The sequence below is a fragment of the Polyodon spathula genome, chromosome 21 (assembly GCF_017654505.1).
Source record: "Polyodon spathula isolate WHYD16114869_AA chromosome 21, ASM1765450v1, whole genome shotgun sequence".
NCBI lineage: Eukaryota > Metazoa > Chordata > Actinopteri > Acipenseriformes > Polyodontidae > Polyodon > Polyodon spathula.
Window position 1 is genome coordinate 13,424,519 of NC_054554.1, and position 20,816 is coordinate 13,445,334.

General features: G+C 40.1%; 1 protein-coding gene across 3 annotated transcripts in view; it reads left to right on the plus strand.

Moving 5' to 3' along the window:
• The first annotated feature begins 4,801 nt into the window (after nucleotides 1-4,801).
• LOC121296207 (zinc finger protein ZFPM1-like) overlaps nucleotides 4,802-20,816 on the plus strand; it is a 100,883-nt gene continuing 84,868 nt past the window's right edge. For all 3 annotated transcript variants that reach the window (XM_041221501.1, XM_041221504.1, XM_041221502.1), the window contains exon 1: nucleotides 4,802-5,157. In XM_041221501.1, coding sequence (XP_041077435.1) covers nucleotides 5,118-5,157 — 40 coding nt within the window. In that variant the 5' untranslated portion in view covers nucleotides 4,802-5,117. The remainder of the gene's footprint in view (nucleotides 5,158-20,816) is intronic.

Here is a 20,816-nt window from a genome sequence, read left to right on the forward strand (position 1 = left end):
GACCGTCAATCACTGAGCATATATAAAAAAGCTGCCCTATCAGGGCCCTGCTGTGAGGAGGAAGTCACTGAAATCAGTGATCAGCTGGGGACATGACCTCGAAGGGTAATGGTTGTCATTGTTTTTTAGGGAACCAGGGTTATGGTAGTAACCTAACGTTCCCTTTCAATGGAATGATAACCATTACCGAATGGGAAGCTGTACCAAAGATGTCGTGGCTCCAGATTACCAACAGTATAGCCTCATGGCCATAGCCTCAGAGCCCACATGATGCCTAAGGGCATGCCACCTGCAACACCCTAGAGCCCAGAAAGGGTCTCGCTCGGTTTGCAACATCAAGGTGGTAAAAACGTGGAAATGTCTCATCTAAGGAGGTGCCATGAAGGAAAACCCACGAAGTTGCCTGGCCCCTGGTAGAATGGGCTGTAATGTCCCTCGGTAAAGGGGAGTCCGTCTGTTCATACGCCAAGCATATAGCATCTGCCACCCAGTGTGCTAGATGTTGCTTCGATAGGGCCTAACCTATAGGGTGGGACCCATAGCACACAAACAGCTGGTTGGACTGTCTCCAGGACGCTGTCCTATCCAGGTAACAGCGCAGAGTCCGAACTGGGCAAAGCACATGCTGTCTACGGTACTCCTCTGACTCATGCGGGGGAGGTCTGAATGTTTCCAAAACCACTGGTTGGTTTATATGGAATAAAGATACCACCTTTGTCAAAAAGGCTGGATTTGTTCTTAATGTTACCCATGAGCCACTTCCAGCGAAAGCCATACATGTGTCATCGATGGACAGTGCAGGAAGCTCACTTACTCATCTGGCAGACATAATGGCTATTAAAAACGTCACCTTCAAGGAAACAAGGTGCAGTTCTGCTGATGCCATGGGCTTGAATTGGGGACCCGTAAGGACCCGCAGCACCAGTTCTAGATTCCACTTTGGGACCATACTTTTCATTGGAGGACGAAGCCTCCGAACCCCTTTAAGAAATTGCACTGCTAGGAAGTGTGCCCCAGGGGACACAGAGTCAATTTTGTCGTGGCACACTGATATTGCTGCCAGGTATACCTTCAAAGTGGATGCTGATTTTCCTGCATCAAAAAGGTGTTGTAAGAAGGTTAATATTGTCTCAATAGAGCAGGTCACAGGATCGTGACCTTCGGCAATGCACCAGTCTTGGAAAACTTTTCATTATTTGAGTACTGGGCTGTAGTGCTTGGCGCCCTAGCTAGCACGTCTACTCCCAGGGGGCCCCTGTCTCTCTCTATGGAGAACCATAGGGGGGCAATGAGTGGACTCGGCTGTGGCAAAGAGGTCGACTCTTGCGGTACGAAATCTCTCCCAAATCTGTTTCACCACTTGAGGATTCAGTCTCCATTCCGAGCTGTCTGGAGCTCTTCTGGACAGCAGATCTGCTGCCTTGTTGTCCACACCGGGGAGGTGAACCGCCCTGATGGAACGCGAGTTTCTGTGCATCCAGGACAGGAGTCTGTGTGCTGCGTGGTGAAGGCCCGGCGACCGCAGGCCGACTTGGTGGTTTATGTAGGCTACCACTGTAGTATTGTCCGTCCGGACCAGCATATGTTTGTGCACTAACTGCTGGCGAAAATGAGATAACGCCAGGTTCACTGCTTGCAGCTCTTGGGCATTTATGTGCGCTTGCTGCCAATGTCCCTTCCACTGATCTGTTATTCCTCTCCCATTCCAGACTGCTCCCCAGCCCAGGCTGGAGACATCTGCAATGACCACTTCCTTTCTGTGAGGGGATCCGAGGGGAGAGCAGAGGCGCAGATTGATGGGACAGAACCACCACTTCAGTGTCTTCCGGCATTGTCTGAACACTCGCACTAGCCGGTACCAATCGCGGACCAGGTGCACCTTTAATGTATTTACCCAGGCTTGAAGCAGGCGCATTCTCAGCAGCCCTAATGGAAGGATTCTTGAGGCGGCTGCCATCAGCTCCAACAACCTTTGATATATTCTGACCTGGAGGAGAGCATCCTCTCTGAATAGGGAGAGTGTGGCTTCCAACGACCAAATTCTCTTCCAACAGTGAAGCAAGCATGCTCACAGAGTTCAGTTTGATCCCCAGGAACACTGCACTGAGACGGTACAAAGTTACTCTTCTGTTGATGTATAGAGAGCCTTAGCTTCGTCACATGATCTATGACCTGCTTTGTGTGTGCCTCGGAGCTTTGGAATGCGCGCAAACTAGCCAATCATCCAGATAGTTCAGGTTCCGAATACCCCGTAGTGGAGCCAGTGTTGCATCCATGCATTTTGAAAATGTGCGGGGCGCCAGCGAGAGGCCAAACGGCAGCACGCAGAATTCGTATGAGTTGCCTTGCGGGACGAATCGGGACATGGAAGTAGGTGTCTTGCGGGTCAATCGATGTGAAGCAGTCGCCCGGTTGGACGGACTGGAGGATACGCTGTGCTGTCAATATGTTGAACTTCCTCTGTTTGAGAAACAAGTTGAGGACCCTGAGGTCCAGAATAGGACTGAAACTGCCATCCCTTTTGGGCACCAGGAAGTACCTGAAGTAAAAGCCGCCGAGGGCATTGCTTGGGTTTACCAAGCCCACAGCATTCTTCTGTTGAAGATTAACAATTGCCTGTTGAAGGAGTATCGCGCTCGTTGGTTCGATGATGGTGAGGAGCACACCCTTGAAGAGTGGCGGACCTAAGCGGAATTGTAAAACCTATCATGTCTCATTGTCGATAGCACCCAGGAGTCTTGGGTGCAGCCTTGCCATGGGTCGTTTCTTTGGGTCAGACAGGTTGTGAGGGGGGTTGGTGGCAGTCGGGGCCCCTCAGAGGCGGTCTCCCTTGGACTTCGGAGGGGGAGAGTCTCCAGCCGGAGAACCGGTTACCCCTGGCCGGTGGTGGTCCCTTGCCGCCGGCTCTTCCTCTGGCTGCTTGTTTGGAGGGTGGCGTTCAGGTCCAGTTGCCCCTGTAGGCTGTGAAGGCCGCCTTGGGCGCTGACAGTAAGCAGGAAGGCGCAAAAATTTGGAAGCGACCAAGGCTCACATCAATTTGCCCTGGTGAAATGGGGGCATCCAATAACGCCACCTTCTCGGTCTCTACCACCTTGGCCTGATTTAGCCACAGGTCTCTTCGGGCAGCTACCAGCCCCGCTAGAGACCCGTCTGATGCCTGGCCTAATTCATCGTCCTTGTTACCACCATCAGCTCCCCTGTGTCCATCTCCATTGCCCTCTCCTGCAGCCTCTCAGCCTGCTGTGTCTGGTATAAAACCAGTATGGCCATAGCATTGGCCGCTCTGGTTGTCAGTGCCATTGACTCATACACCTCTTTTAGCATCACGTCTGTTGTTCTGCATGGCTTGGGAGGGCAGGTAGGGTCTTTGTCCCCTTTAATAAAGGTAGACCCCCAGCACCAGTACTGTGACTGTGTCCCCGATGGTGGGGAACATGCCTAGACCTGCTTCTTGGGCTCTTGTGATGTGTAGCAGGACCTCTGCTGTTCTTGAGGCTGATGGGGGCAGATGCTGGGTTGCTCCAGGATGAGCGCACCAGCTTAAGAAAGTCCTGGCGAGACTGAGCCCTCACTGTTTCCACCAGCTCTGTGCCATGCTGATGTAGCTGAGTCAATCGACGTTGGCAGTAAGCACAGCTGCAAGTAGCTAAGGCTGAGTAAATCGACGTATGGGACGACGCATCGAGCCCATGGGGTCACCCTACAGTACAACAACAGCTCAAAACACAGTCGAAAAACTACACGAGGTAGTGGAACAGAGAGTAATGGCCGGTTGCCAATCTCAAAAAGAGGGGTCGAAACCAGCTCTAGTCAGTAAACTTACATGAGAATAAGGCAGGAGCACTCTCAATTAACACTTGAAAGCATAATATTACAGTGTACAAAAATAATTTGAAGGTTTGAAATTGAAGAGAGAGAGAGAGAGAGAGAGAGAGAGAGAGAGAGAGAGAGAGAGAGAGAGAGAGAGAGAGAGAGAATGGCGATATGCTACTATGAGGACGTCCCTCTTCAACAGGAGGTGGGAGGGACTTTCTCCTCACAGCAGGGCCCTGATAGGGCAGCTTTTTATATGTGCTCAGTGATTGACGGTTAGAATGGGCTTTTCCAATTCGGTAATGGTTGTCATTCCATTGAAAGGGAACAAACTATATTCTTCCCTGACGCAGTGTTCTTCCTTCTTCTCAAAGTTTTTTAAAAATGTATTCTATCTCCGACTTCATATTCACAGTATGCTCCAATTCCTCTGAATTCTTCGGACATCGGGGCTTCAACCCTTAAGCATGAGGAACGTATGATTGATTGCACCTGACTTGAAACTGCAGCCCGTGAAATTTTCAAAATTGCCTGAGCAGAGAATAGAATCACTCATAGAAGAAATCAGATCACGGTTGGGATTGCTCGAGAATGGTAAGTGATTTAGTGGAAATAGATATTGTTTTTAACATTTAGCATAACACTATTGTTGCAGAGGTTTGGAGTAGCGTAGGCTATTAACTTGTATAAGTACAGTATCCCCAAAAGCGCTCATGTTTTTTGTTTTGCAGTACATTCTTTTTAGAAGACGTTACATTGCTTGCCAAGTAATTGCTTTCAATCATAACATAGATTTTCCTTTTGGGCTACACAATAGTATCTTCATTTCTTGTTTTCAGCGTCTGAGGGCGGAGCAATGATGTAGCTCTGTGAAAGCGCTCTACAAAGTACCGTATACACACGTGCTGTGCAGCGTCACGGGCAGGGGGGGGGGGGTGGGGTGGTTACCAGTATCACAATGTATCAATTTCAGTGCTAGAGCGTTTGGGCTCCATTCAGAACTACGCGCTGTAGTACGTTGAACCGTATCAAAATAGAACCGTGTGTACGTCCCTGGTTCCCTGTGAGTAGCAAGAATCAGGAGTCTGAAACAGTGTTTTAGTGAGAAAAGCCTGGGATTCCAACTCAGGCTGACACCTAAAGAAACATATCCAAAAGAAGCTTGCAAACAGCCAGGTAGTATTAATCAGGAGCGAAGCAGAGGCATGAGGATATTATCACGACTGGTCAGTACTGTATTATAGTTTAAGTAAGCACACCAAAATATACATCCACCGAAACAGAAAGGAAATATTCTAGAAGCAATGTCCAGGAGAAAACAGAGTAAACCGCGACAGATCAAACGTAAGTAAACTATCTTTATTATTTCAGTAATGCTTTTGTCACAGTGGTGGGTCTTCCGAGAGATATTAGTGATTCTTAGTAATTAACGGGTTTGTTATTGTGTTAAAAAGCAAAGATCGGTGCCTGTTTTCTTTAAGCATGAGACGGGGAACGTGCCTCATACTTTTAAGCTACATAGCTGATTAGTTTAATCATAGAAACCGCATCAATTTTAATGTGCATTACTGTGGCTTAGTGTTAATGCCATAAACAAACAACTCGATTAGTGCCATCATGGCTAAAGTGAGCCCTCTGATCACGACCTGGCTGTCAGAACTAATGAAACAATGTTAAGTTTAAAGCACACCAAGTTCCATAACGTGTACACCGTTAATAGTGTGCCCTATTGTCAATTAAATGCGCTTGTTCGGAAACAGATTTTAAATTAAAGTGCAGAATATATAACTGTTTCATTTGGTTTCGCGTGTTTTTGTTGCAGGGTTACAATGTATACACAATACTCGGAAAGCAACCCCTGCTGTGGGATACGGTTTACAAAACATAAGGGGAGAATCTGTTTGTGTCGATCCAAACACTTATTAAAACAGCTGTCAGCCAGCTTCTAATATATTCAAGATTAAAGATGAAAACGCTGATAATCTGGTTTGATTTATTTATTTATTTATTTAAAAAAAACTTACAGTATTCAACATTTTAATCACTTTACCAAAATAAAACTTCCTGCATAATTCTAATTTTGAGATGATCAAACATTGTGTGTGTAGGCACAGTACGTTAACGTGTATATAAGCCTGTACCATGTATTCGTGTATTTTTTCTCAATATGCTCCCCACCACATGAACCTCACAGTTGACACGCAGACTCCAGTTTCCTGTTAAACTCTGGTTTGGAAGCCTCTCTGTTCTCTGAAAAGACTGATATGAAAAACAGATAAGGCCGATCTGATCACAAGGCCGATAGAGATTTAAATTGGATCGTTTTTATTTGTTTTCTGTCTGTGGCTGGCAGGCTGTTCCCAGGCTGAAGTTATATTCTTTCTGCCCATGCAGCGCTGTTTCCAGCGAGATGGGCCTCCTGATTAAACTGGCAGATGATCTCCCTCGCTGATAACGGTTATAAACAACTGAATCTTTTCTTTTTTTTTCAATCTATTTCTTCAACTCGGTATAGCGGTTTGAAGTGCTCGACTAATACTTTACTTTTTTCTTTTCTTTATTTGAACACTTGGCTTGGTCTGTGCGCGCCTTCCTGTTGAGATGTTACGCTGTTATCACAGGAGCGTGATCTCACAGTTGATACAATTTAAAAATAAAATGTAATTTGCCTTTTTTTTTAAAGTTCAATAGTACTAAAAGCTTGGCTGCCATTCTGTAGTGTTTCAGTTCCCGTTCCAGAAGATGCTCGGGCTTGATAAGTACAGTAGCAACATTCTGAAGGTTGGGTAGACTGGGGCGGGGTGGGCTGTACCAAAATAAATATTGACGACAAGCCTGCTCTGAAGTGTCGTTTTATAGAATGAGACTGCAGTGAGTTCTCAACGTTAGATCGTGGTTGTCATTTATTTAAAAACATACCTTAATATAGACAGTAGGAGAAAACCCGCGGGGTATTTGTGCTCTTCCCAAATATTATTGTGGATACAAAGTTCTGAGACCGATCTTTTGAACGTTAAATACAATTTGATCTGACTGAGAAACGGATCAAATTTATTATTATTATTATTATTCTTATTATTATTATTATTATTATTATTATTATTATTATTATTATTATTAATAATAATAATAATAATAATAATAATAATAATAATAATAATTATTAATTTATTTATACATACAAATGTTGACACAGCCATGGTAGAAACATACTAACTCCTATTTTGTTCTCTATAGATAGTAAACATATTAGCAATGCAAGACACCTACAATTTAGGAAATGAGGAAATTACTTTTTTATGGCTTTAAAGAGGCACAGAAATTGTAACCCCCCCCCCCATTTAATCTGCAATATGTGAATCAGATGAGTAGTGTTGCCAAGTATATTATATCATTGGAAAGTTCAGATTGCGCTGAAAAAAACAATGTATAGGTTTCCCATGTTTCCTTTAGAGACTTTTGAGAAAATTGACTTAAACAATTTTGTCCCAAATTCAAGAAAAAACTCTAGCACTGGTGATGGAAAAACCTGTAGTATCCAAGGGGTTTTAAAAGACCGCTTGTCAAAACGTTTGCTACATAGTTTCCTCTAACATGTCTTTGTTGTGTAACCTTCACTGCATGTCAATAGGAGAGAAGATAGTCAGTTTGAATGATGATAAGGATGAATATGCACGTAAAAAATTTTCTCTACAAATATTTACTTTTTTGTTTTATTCCAATAGTGTTTTCTATAGGATTGTGTAATTTTTTGTTATACAACTCCAGTAGCACAGCTATTCATTCTACAGCAGTTGTAATGCGTTTAAATAAGCAGCTATGTTTTCCATTTTGATTAACACATGAGTCGTACAGACTAACTTTACTTTTGTCATACACTAACCATATTTTGTTTGTACTCAGATGTCCTCTTATTAGCTGAGAGATCGTTGCTGTTGATAATTGGCACCAAATCTAATAATGACACTGTTTGTTAAAAGCTAAAACCCAAAGCTTCCTGCTTCGGGTTTAAAAATAATTCTGACAGTTAAATGTGAAACGAGATAAATGGGGTGCAGATGGCAGAAGAGATAGGTCGGTGAGGCCGATGCAGCAGATAAAAATGGAATGTGAATTTAAATTGCATATAGGTGCCATTTGGTTCTGGGACTGGCTTGTGATGTCTCCACGAGTTGAACAAAAAATAATAAGGAAGATGATAAAAGTGGAATTGGATGGCAATTCAGATAACATAAAAAATGCCAGATTTGAGAACAGCAGCTAGGTGCTGCATGCCTCCCTGTCTTCTGTTAGATTTATAATGTTGATAATATGTGGAGCTGGTGATTTTCAATACAGATAAAGACAGTCTGCCTTAGCAACATTAACTAGAGGGTGAAAAGAAAGAAAGAGAATAGCAATGTGTTTTTACATTCCTATTTCACCCATCTTGAGCTGGACAGTGGAATGAGGTTGAGTGAAGTCTGGTCCAAGCAGGTCGTGTTTCCTTCTGTTTGTTGCGTGTGAAAAGCTAATCTACTTTTTTTTTTTTTAAATGTGTTTGTCTTGCTTTGTTCTTCTGTGAATTTCAGATAGAACAGAATATGGATTTATCTGGCAATATGAAAAAAAAACAGATGAGAGAAAAGATGTAGTGTTCTATTAATTTAAGTTGCATTATAAAGAAAGAAAAATGGGACCTGGCATTCTGGGGTTGGATTTGCTCACTGTCCTCGCACTACATTGAAACGCTTGATAGAAGTTAATATAACAGTCTAAAAGTTTAAATGTATAATTTGAGAAACATGAGAAAATCAAACCACAGCAGCTGCAGCTGCTCTGTGTTGCCTGTTTTTTCCTTTGTTCTGCTTTTAGCTTGATGTGAACTTTTGATAAGCCCTGGGGCTGGATCTCCATGCAGATAAAGATTGCCAACTCTGATAAGAGTTCTTATCTCCGTCTTGCAGACTGGAGCAGGACTCTACTACAATAACATTACAAACCGGAGAGAATCAGCAAACTGGGGCTTTGGCATGCTGTTCCACTGCTAATGTGATTCATGCTGTTGTATAATTAGATGATAGGTGTGAATCTGCACTTTTTCCATTGCATGCATTGTTGTCAATTAATTTAATTAAAACTAATACAGCCTATTATTAACTGTAGATGACGTGTTAGATTGAGCTCTGAAAGAGATTTTTTTCCCACTTGATTGTTATCTTTGAATTTTCTCGTAAAGGTCTTTATGTATGCAGAAAAATAGCAGAGGTAGCAGATGGGTTATTTGTGCTGATATTCTTCAGTGATATTAGATGGTGAGTGATAGTATATCAGCATGGTTTCTTGATAATTATCATATTTTCCTTTTCTTCTGGTTGTTAATGCTTCAAACTTTGTTTTGAATCTTCTCTAAAGCAGAGCACTCAAATCTTGCATCAGAGTGATGTGTTTCATGGCTACCAATACCATACAGGTGCATCCCTTTGCTTCAATTAAAAAAGATTGTCCAAAAGGAGTACCCAGAGAAAAGTGAAATGCAATAGCTAGGAACCCATGCAATATTTTTAAAAGGCTTGTTATCAGACAACTGTATAAAATAGATGGCATTTAATTTTTATATAAATAAATGGTTCAAAGTATGTAATTGTACATAGGCAAAAAGGTCAGTACATCTTATACTCCAACAATGTAAGGTTCAGCTATTTTAAAGTGGCAGTGTCCCAAAATCATGTAGAATCTTACAATACAATACAATTCTTTCATATTCCAGTTTTGTTTACATTGCCAACAGGTAGTTTTTATATGTAGGAACACAAGCCGTCTACGTGCCCCACTGAAACCAGATTTTCACAAAAACAAATATTTACAGGATGTAAAGGCTCGGTTCACTTGTGTCCTGAACTTGGGTAAATCCCAGGCCTCCTTTAGTGCAATCCAACAGTGAACCAGCCCACTTTGCCACCTATAAAACAGTAATCATCTTAACTACCAGCTGTATGGCCAGCATGGGTGCCAAGTTTAGACGGCAGGGTTGTTATGAGCACCTTTTCCTGCTGAGATTCTCTTCTTCACCTGTGATTTACAATCCAGGAACAGAACGATCCCTACCCAGCAGCTTACAATCTGCTTGTGGATCCTACTACTCTTTACATTGTATGTGTGGGTGATAACAGCAGATTGTAACCGGAGTGCACAGGGGAAGGAAAGCCCATTAAAAAAGTGTTAAAGCAACTGAAATCTGCCTACCACTACATCATGGCTGGTTTGCAGTCAAAACACCCAAAAACAAAGATGAAGATAAAAAAAAAAAGATGGAGATAGATTGTAGAGCTGGCAGTGTCACTTGGTTTGATATCTGCAAAGAGTTAAAGGACAAAATCTGTCAGGTTCCTTCAGAAGTTAGGTTTCAGCGGGCTAATACAAATACTGTTTACTGCAACAAGAAGACAAGGTAGTTAGATACAGAAGGTTACAGCTACACAATTGCACCCTACTATAAAATACTGTCTACAACTGTTATCGTATGTCTTTTTTTGTATGTGCTACTGTTTATGCATCAGAGTGCACAATCTTTTTATAGGATAACCTTTTGTTTGCATTACACTATCGTAACTTCATCATTTTGTAGCCACAGTGAAACATTGTGAAGTTTTGCTTTCTACAAGCACCACTAGTCTGCGTCATGCTCATGATTTCACAGCAAAACTTTCAAACATCTCCATCTAGTAACAGTCATTCTAACAGGGCCTCAAGGGTCTGCTTGAGTGAAAATCAAGCATGCTGGTGACGAGAAATGTTTGGCCACAACTGACAAGCTGTCATTTTGACATGTTTGTGGCTACGATATTTCTGTGTGTGCAATACTATATAATATATACAGTACAAAATCTTCAGGTTTCTCTACACAATAGACACTATTGAGTTAGTAGTTATGGATAAGTCCCTGTGGCAAAGAGTTTAGCAGGTGCAGGTGATCAATAAACACAGACAATAGTAATCCAGGTGCAGTTGGTGTTTTATTTTATAATCCAGTTGCCTGGTGGTAAAACAGCAGTAAATTGTAACAGTGATAAGCAATATAGCGGCGTGTATTGCTTTAATTTAATCCACGGGTTGGTCCTGAAATAATTAACAGTCCTGATCTTTTACACCCACAAGTAACACAAACACAAGTACCATAGTGTGTGCTCTAGTGTAAGTACAGTTCTTTAGTGAAACAAAGTGCAGTAATGTTGTCCTGGTTTAGTGCTGGCCTTTGTCGACAGCTCCGGAACATGTTAGCTGTCTAAATAACAACAAACGGTATATTTAACAATGAAAAAACAAACAAAACACAATAGTAACATGTATTTCCTTCTGGTTTAGCATAACAAGGACGAACAGACAAAAACAAACAAGTACCGTGCTGGTCCTCCAGCATGACGTAGCAGTTGCTTTTTCTTTAATTTAAATTGCTCTCCTCTCCACACCCATTCTCCACTCACAGAACACACAACCCCGAGTGAGTGCTTCATGCTTCTATATACACAGCTGTGCCGAGATTAAATCATTCACTTGAATCTCGGCCCATGAACTAATTTGTGCAATCCCGTGCTTACATACTATTAAATACTTTATCTGCACGTGAAGTGATTGTGCAATTCCTGTGCCTAAATACAACTATATGTTTTAAATCACTTGTGTTACACAGACCCATTTATATCCCATGCACCAATAGGCTTTTTGTATTAGTATATGTCATTTTTATACCCCCCCACTCTGTGATAAGGAAAGATTTAAAATGACTGCAGTCTTCATTTTGTACCAAATGCCTTATTTTATAACCACTGGAAAGAATTAACCTGTCAAAGGTTATTGTATAATAGACAGGATTTGAAATTATTATTATTATTATTATTATTATTATTATTATTATTATTATTATTATTATTATAATGCCTTTCACACCTAGGTGTCCCAAGGCGCTGTTCAAAACAAAACACAAATCAACATTACAAAACAAAATGAAAAACAATCAGTTCAAAATTCTATAGATACATAAATAAATAAAATACAATAAAATAGGTAAGTGGAGATAAAATTGATCATCATAAAAGTACAGTATATTATAATGAACAGTAAAGACTGCAGTAGAGTCAAAGCGTTAAAAAAAATACAGCGGAGAATAAGTGTGTCTTAAGGGTGTTTTAAAATTTGAATACTGTTGTGGATTCTCTAATGAAAGTTGGTAGTGAGTTCCAAAGAAAAGGAGCAAAACAACTAAAACTATACCCTCCGAGCGTAACACGTTTTTGAACCATGCATTTTAACAATCTAGAGTTAGAGGATCTAAGCTGCCTCCTAGGGATGTAAGGGCTAAGAAGGTTCATTTTATAACTAGGACCCTGACTGTGCAAAGCTGTAAGGACTGGTGTAATAAATACATCTATCATTGTGTGTATGATTAACTTTTTTGGTCCCCCTTCCTCCATCATAGATGACACTGGTGGACAATATGAGACACAACACAAGTTCAGATAGAGGTCCTCCTGAATTGTCAAATATTTATTGTTAAATCCAGATCCCTAATATCCTTTCATTTCTACAGACTTTTCTAGTGTGCCTGTATATCTGTTGATGCACTACAGTATACCATCTTGATCACAAACTTTGCCTTAGTAGCAGTATGTTTTATTTGATAATTGTTTTATAGCTTCCTTGATGCCACCAGCCAAACTGGGAAACCGCCAGGTTTGTTAACTTGGCATTGGCCAGCTGAGACTTCTAGTACTGCCATATTAATGTTTGGGCTATGGGGAGGCCACTGTCAGTCCCTATCTGTGGCTTTCCTCTTGTGCTTAGTATTGCAGTTTGGGATCTTCATCAAGTTGGGATCAAAATCCTGGACCAAGTGATGCCTTTCACTGTATTGGACATGTTAGACATGGATGTTCTTGCTGCTATGCTTTTTCATGATTTATTTGACCAGCTCCAGGGCATGACACCAGTGATTGGCTGGGTACTAGTGCACTTTGTTTGGAATTTAGGCGCCCTGGACTGATTGCGCTATTTAGAGGAATAAAGAAGTCCAGGTGTATCTATTTAGGCTCATTTCCAGTTGGAATTCAAGAGAGAGCAGTACAACAGCACAGTTATTGCAAAGGTCTATGCTATATGATGTTTAGTTATGATAAGAGATCCACAACTGCTACCGAGTTTAGCCTTAATTGACTTGGGGAGGTGCAATCTTGCCTTAAATCAATCCTTTTTTTTTATGAGTGACAAACAGTGAAAATTATTTTGTTTAGTTAACAACTTGAATTATTCGTACGTAGGTATAATTCTGTAGTCAGGAGCCATATGAAAGAGACCATGCAAGGTGTGATTTGCCTTCTAGCTCCTTATAAAACCATGACCATATCTCCTTATAACCTATTTTGAGGAGGGGGGGGGCCACATTGTAACAAGGCACCCCCCCCCCAGGGGGAGTGGGAGGGGGAGGGGGGGGTGGGTGCGAACAGTGAAACTATTTGAATTTAGATATTAATCTTACCCAAATATTTATTAAATTGAGTGTCTTATAACAGCAAATGGGATTAGAGTTCCCTAGTTCTTTTTGAGAAGTGGATTTCAATGAATAAACAGTTTGAGGTGAGTCTTGTTGGTTCTTTCCAAGTAAAAGGAAACAGATGCCACTACAATGGAACCTCTTATTTTGTTTTGTCGTCGATGTCTGGGGAGGGGGAGGGGGGAGTTATATGAGGAACAGGAAAGCAGGGAAACAATAAAGTTATTTAATAATGCCCATCAGGGGTGAAATCTCTTCACAAGTTCTCTATATTTACGCCCTACATGTAGCCAGATCAGGACAGTTTACTGGGATGTCTGCTAGGCCAGGGTACTGTAACCTGTAAATGGAAACTCAAGTTGCAGAGCTGCAGACATTAAAGAGAAGTAGGGTTTTGGTGTGTGACTGTGAGATCTGGCCTTTGCGATTGGATGTTGTGACATGACAATCCTCACGCCCCGCACACATTGCTTTATCTGTTTTATACATCTATAAATACACACAAGCACACTTATACTGTATATTTCTATGTATGTATGCATGCCAGACACGCAGGTATTTATAATCGCACAATTGAATGGTCTGGTGACGTGGTTTAGGATATTGTGGGCTGCACTCACTCAAAGCATGTAGTCTCATCAATTTACTCAAAGCAAAAGACATGTGCTGCGTCTGTTCCTGCATTGAGCTGCGCAGTGGGCTCAGTCAATCTACTTTGTCTTACCAGGAGCTTCCAGTTGCATAATCCTACGTGCGTCCCACCTACAGCCAATCATGTTTAAGTATTTAGCTAATTGAACACATTGACGAAAGACAAGGGCAATAGTCTCCAAGTAATAACTGCTGTGGACGATATTAATGTTAGTCAAAACCCTACAAGAATTTTTTTTTTTGTGTGTGTGTCTATGAAGACACATATACATGTGTTTTTAGGTTATGTTTTGGTCTGGCTCACTTTGGCTGCTTGTAAGTTATGTTGTTGTTTTAAATGCATTTTAAGGCCTGTTAGTTTTTAGAGGACATCTACCTGTGGGATATTGACTATACTGGGAACATTAGGTATTTTTTCTTAAGTCACTAATCGTATACAGAAATGGCAACTGATATTGCTCCAAACTACTTCTACCAGCTTTTTTTGTTTTTTAAAATTAATTTGTTCAGCGGGACAAGGGGTAGTTTACAAGTTTAAAAAAAAAAATGTATTTCTTTGATTGATAGGCACTTTTGATGATGCAGACTATGCTGTGATGCTATTGTCACAAGAGACGCCACCCTCACTTTTCTACAGGCAACCCATGGTATTTAACATGCAATTTTCACTCCTTTTAAACGTTATTGCATTTCCCAATCTTTTCATACACTATTTCACTTCTACTATTCCTCTCCACTCTCTCCTTTGTAGAGTTACTCCTTTGTCCTTTAACAATTCCCCTGTTACTCTCTCTTTCTCTCTCTCTCACTCTTGCTTGCTTTATTTTTCTCTTCTCCCTCTCTCTCTCTCCCCAGTGCAGGCCTCTCATCCAGGTTTGTGCCGTATGATAATGCGGAAAGTTGAACTGGCCTTATTACTGCGCAGTGATGGTTGAATTGATAAGGGCTTGATAATGGTGCCGATAGCAATGACAGAGGCAGCCAACAGCCTGGCCGCTCCCCCTATTATCATTCCCCTCCACCGATCAGCTCCAAGCGCCCTATCTCTTCTCCATTTCCACTCCTCTAAAAGATAAGAATGGAAATACTGACTTCATAGCTCACTGATTAAAGTGTCTGCCTTTCTTGATAATACGCAGATAAATTATGTTTTTTTTTCCTTTGGGAGGGAGTGACAGTGGGAGAAAAACTCTCCTGTTTAAATCTGTAATCTTCCTTTTTGTATGCTTTCTTTCCAAGTGTTTTAATGAGCGTGTAGGTCAATGTAGGTTGTAGTGCAGTACAGCTTATGTACTTTTATACTGTACCTACATTCTTCTATTAGAGGAATGCTGAGGAAAGGGTATATTTTGTAAATCTTCCCCTTTTGATGTTTTTGAACTATACAGGGTACAAGAAGTTGTCCTTCCAAGATCCATTTTATGAGTTATACCATTAAAACACAAGGTGTATTTTTGTATTAACGCACATATGCATGAGTTGTTTGCAAATACAGTACAGTATTTTGCTGTGGATTGTCTGGCGCATGTTAGTAATCATTTCCCAAAGTATCCTCACCTGATTGTTAAATATTTGCTATGATCTGGCTATTTTTATTCCATACAGGATATTGAAAGTGAAAGATTTCCCTGTCTGAAATGTTATCTCATTTGCAGAATATAAAGTTGACTATTTCAACAAAACTACGATATGTAAATGATTTGCTCTATACTGGGTTTAGCATATGGTTATGATTAGGTTTGGGATTTTGTTTCAGACTAACCTGTTTTTTTTTTCCTCTCACTGAAATATATTTTAGGGGGGGTCACTGCTTATATATTTGTACCATGTTTCTTGTATAAGGAATACTAATGTGCATATAATATATTAATATATAGATATATATATATATATATATTAAAGAAAACATGGATAGTGTTCACAAACAGTTTTACCATTTATAGATTTTTATTTTTTAAATTGTGACCTCTAATATGGATATTAAAGACAATGAAATGAAAGATTTGGAACCTCATGTTATCCGTCAAGTTTTCTTCCTTCCTAATGCAAAGATATTCCTTCCATTACCTGCAGTGGTGGTTTATTCAGTAGTTAAAAGCCGACTAAAAGCCATTGCATAAGGTTAATTTGATACTAAACCTGCAAACTTCATTTTTGGAGCAGCATTCCTTTCCAGTTGGGATGTATGAAGGGGAGAAAAAACGGGAAGTGTGATAAAAAGCCAAGATTAGAACGTGACTGTTTTGTGCAGGAGTTTATATCACTGTTATCTATCTCTCTGTTTTTCACTCTCTAAGCTGTTCTGTTCTGTTGTGTTTTTTTTTTTTTTTTTTTTACTGTTATCTCACTCCACCAAAATGCCAGGAACAATACAAAAAAATAAATAAATAAACAGATTATTCATGGGCCTCCGATAAAATGTTAACATTAAATTAAAATGTTTTAATTTTTTTTTCTTTGCAAATGAAGTTGTCACAAATACAGGATGAATTGCTTTCCTTTCCAGCGAGATAGAGAATGATTGACTCCTTGGGTGTTACGTTACTTAACCCCTTGCTGGCTAACCCGACAAGCCTGTGCTGTGCTTAGTTATTCAGAGGTTGATGTGTGGTTGCTGGTTGTATTAGATAAGGTGGCCTGCTTGACTGTAATGCAGTATAGTAAGGCAAGAACCATTTCAACAGAATCCGTTTTGTTGTAATTGTTGCACCACTATGGATGTCTGGTACCCATTGATTTCTGTATACTGGATATTCTATAAAATATATAATTGGAGAGAGTGATGGAGGGATTTTTGTATTTAAATGATCAAACTAGGAATCTTCAGACCAGTCAATCTATAATGGGAAACCCTCCATCGGAGTGTTGCCTCACAACAAACAAAAATTTCCATTTGATGCTTTAGGGGTGGGGTGGGGTGGGGTGGGGGGGGGGGGGGGGGCAAAGAATGCATTTAGGGGCCCCTCTCCATAATAATAAAACTCTGTAACAAACATTAAAAAAAAAAAAAAAAAAACTCTGGCATGGCATGAATAAACCTAGTGAAGCAGCGGATATTGTCTTGGCTTCATGTTTGCAAAGATATCAGTCAGGACATCAAAATCAAGGTGTTTTTTTTTTTTTTTTAACCAATGATTTTTCAGTTTCCATTACAAGCAGATCACTCAGACGAGGATTGGTCATGGAAGTTTGTTAATAGGTTTTAACCAAACAGAAAACAGATGCTCCCTGCTTGCAGTGGTTATTGGAAGAGTGATGACTACTTTGATGATTTTTAGTAATATATAAGTAATAGCAAGTATCCTTTTAGAGTTACACCAGCTCAAAAAGAGAATAAAAAGTACCGCTGGCGCAAGTTTAGATTTTCATTCCCCTCTTCGACTCGGTAACCTCATTAGCTAAAATGGCACTGGCTATATTGTTTTGCTATTTGCTTAGTTGCTGTGATGTGATAGATCTTATAAGTTAAGCGCTTTTACTGACAAGTACACAAAACACATCATAAATACTTGAACAGAATTCTTAGGAAAACATACCTTTCTCTTTTGCTTTTTGTAACACATCATACACAACAGCTGCTATTGTTAATTTAGAATTTTAACAAATGCAAATTATCTCAGTAACTTGGAGAGGCTGTTGCTATGACGTTTTTTAGGCAGAACAATTTTAACACATAGTAGCACTATCAATGTCCCGAGGCATGAACACTTTCATTTAAGCCTTTTAACTTCTCACAAAAACAAGAAACTGCCATTTGTGGGCCCACCTGGCTAGCTTGGCAGGGGTGGTTGCCCCTGTCACTCCCCCCAATGACGCCCCTGCATGGGACCTTACTAGTAAATCAGTAAATCCCAGGAAAAAAAAACCCTCACAATGGGTTCCTGGTTCTACCTATTTGCTCAATCTCATACCAGGAATTTGCTAAACTAGACTGTACCTAAAACAACATATCAATAAGCTCTGTCCTTCTATATCTTTGTGTCGCAGGGCTATCTCTTACTGCCTTGTGCATTATTTGTATGCAAGACAATTGTAGCCCTACAAATATATTAAGTCATGGTGCTATCGAACAACTTGTTTAAAAAATCCTTAAAAGCCAATAAACCTGGTTTGAATATTTTTTTTTTTTCTAACTGAAAAATAACTAAAGCTTGTCTTTTGGTTTCGTCTATTCCGCATACAGGGTATAGCAACCGTTCTTGACTGAAGTCCCCAGAAGTCTGAGTTAATTTAACTGAGAAGCTGTCAGTATTTTCCATTTGGCATTTCCTTACCCCTGTATGGGAGGGAGGGTTTCATGTTTAGAATGGGTTTGTTATTGTGCTTGAGACAATTTAGATTTAGAAAAAGGAGTTGCTAATTCTAGGATCCAGTAGGGAGATGACTTGCAGTATTCTGAAAATGACGCAGTAATTGTCATACAAGAATTAAATCTATAGATAGTGCTGGTAGTGATAGTATGATTTTAAATGCCATGCTGGTGTTTTTGGGATGATCCCTAAACACCAAGGTCCAAATCTTGGAACGTACTAAAGGAAGGTGGAATGGCGGTTTATCCTCCCATATGGATTTTAATTTAAATGAACTATCTAGGTGTTTATCAAGTTTGATAACAAAGCTGAGAATCTGCGCGTGTGCGTTAATCTCCTTGCACTTCTTTCATGTGTTACTTTTCTACATGCTTTTAGTTCGAGTCCACAAATTTCTGTGATGTGCTGAAAGTTACGCTCAGATCCAGCCCCCCTCACAGACTTCTGGCCATCTATTTCACAGCTATCAATAGACCCTGGCCACCATATAAGGTCACTGTCAACTTTTTTTGCTAGAGATGCACACATACTAAAATATAATTCATTGATGTGTTTTTACTATCCATTTTGTTTACATTACCCACTGTTTTAGCTGTAGGGGAACTGGTTGCAGTGAAACCAATTGATTGATATCTATATATATACTGTGCCTTGCAAAAGTATTCAGACCCCTGACCAATTCTCTCATATTACCAAATTACAAATGGTACATTGAAATTTTGTTCTGTTTGATATTTTATTTTTAAACACTGAAACTCAGAATCAATTATTGTAAGGTGACATTGGTTTTATGTTGGGAAATATTTTTAAGAAAAATCAAAAACTGAAATATCTTGCTTGCATAAGTATTCAACCCGTGTGCTGTGGAAGCTCCCAGTTTGCACCGATGAAAGAAATTGCCCTAACGAGGACACAATTACCTTACCATTGGCCTTCAACTGTGAACCATTAACACATTTTCTGGATAAAAACCCCACTGTTGAAGGATCATTGGTAAGGCTGTGAATCTGTAGGAAAATGAAATGAGGTGACAGTCTGGCACTGCACCTGTCCATTTAAAACTACAAATTGTGAGCTATTTATTATTGAGACCAGTGGAATTCTCCTGGCTATTGTCTTATTTCTATGGGATCTTGGTGCTTCTCACATCAGCGTTGAAGCTCTCCTTCTTTCCAATTCTTTTGCCATGCAGCTATACAGATCAGATAGCACAGAATATGCAGTGTGTGTAATTACATCAAAACAGTAGAAAAGCAGCAAGCCCCACCCCCCTAAAAAAGTGATTGAAATTGTTAATCATCTGACAAGAGATTCTCTCTGTCCTTGTTCTTTCTCTCATTGTTTCCTCTTTAAATCATGTCACACAAGAAGAGCAAACCCCTTCACATTTCTCTGTCTGCTTTGTCAGTGAAAAATACCACTATCTCTAAAAACAGCTTTCGACATCCGTATAAAAGCTCCTTTTTTTTTTTTTTTTTTTTTGTTGCCCGCAATTTTATTTATTTTTTTTCGGAAAACCAGCCGGAGCTTTTGTTCGCGTTGATTTTATTTTGTTCAGCTTTTTTTTCTATTTGTTTTTCGATAGGCTGATACCTTTTCTTTCTTTCTTTCTTTCTCTCTCTCTCTCTCAGATGTGAAGTCAGTGTTAGTATTAGTAGCTGTGTCCCCTGAAGTAAAACAATCTCCTGTAATCTATCAGTGTTTTATCAGGCCTATCTGAGAGTGGAGAATGACCGGGCCTGGTGATGGCGCCGTGCTTGGGAGCCGATAAAGTTTCAGAGTTCAGCGGTGATGAATGTTAAGTAACTACACCCTTGTTAGATAGGATATGGACTTGGCAGAAAGATCAGGCCCTGTTTGAAACCAATCTCTCAGATATCTGAGTCTCGTTTTCTCAGGCTTCCAAACCCAGTCACACATATACCCCCCCCCCCCCTCCCCCCTCCCCTTCACTCTCTTTCTTTTTGTCTAGCAATAAGGCACAGGGCTTTCAGAACCTTCATCTTTACAATTTGAAGGGTACGATCCCTCAGTTAAAAACCCAATCATAGACTGTGCAGGCTGATAGCGTAGAGCTCTAAAATGTGTCTGCCACTGATTGTAAAATAAAATAAGTGTGTGCTTTTTTTATTAGTTTTTTTTTTGTTTTGTGTATATTATGGTAATTTTTTATAGTAATAGTTCGTTTAGACTTCATGTTGGTCACAACTATCTTCAAAAATATGTCGGTAGTATTGCTATCTATACTAATGTAGTATCACTCCAACAAACTAATATAATGCATTTTCTCTTATTTTGTCCAACTCCTGTAGAGTATTGAACTATATACTTAAATACACAGCCAAAATGAAAGCAAATAACTGTTATTCCAAATAGAAACAGTATAATGATCAAGACTTTCTTACTTTTCTATTAGCATTTACTTAATCAGAGTGATCTGCACAACCAGTCATTCAGTCTAGGGCAAAGTTAACACAACACAGCTTAAGCCAGACTGTTAGAATAGCTGACGTTGA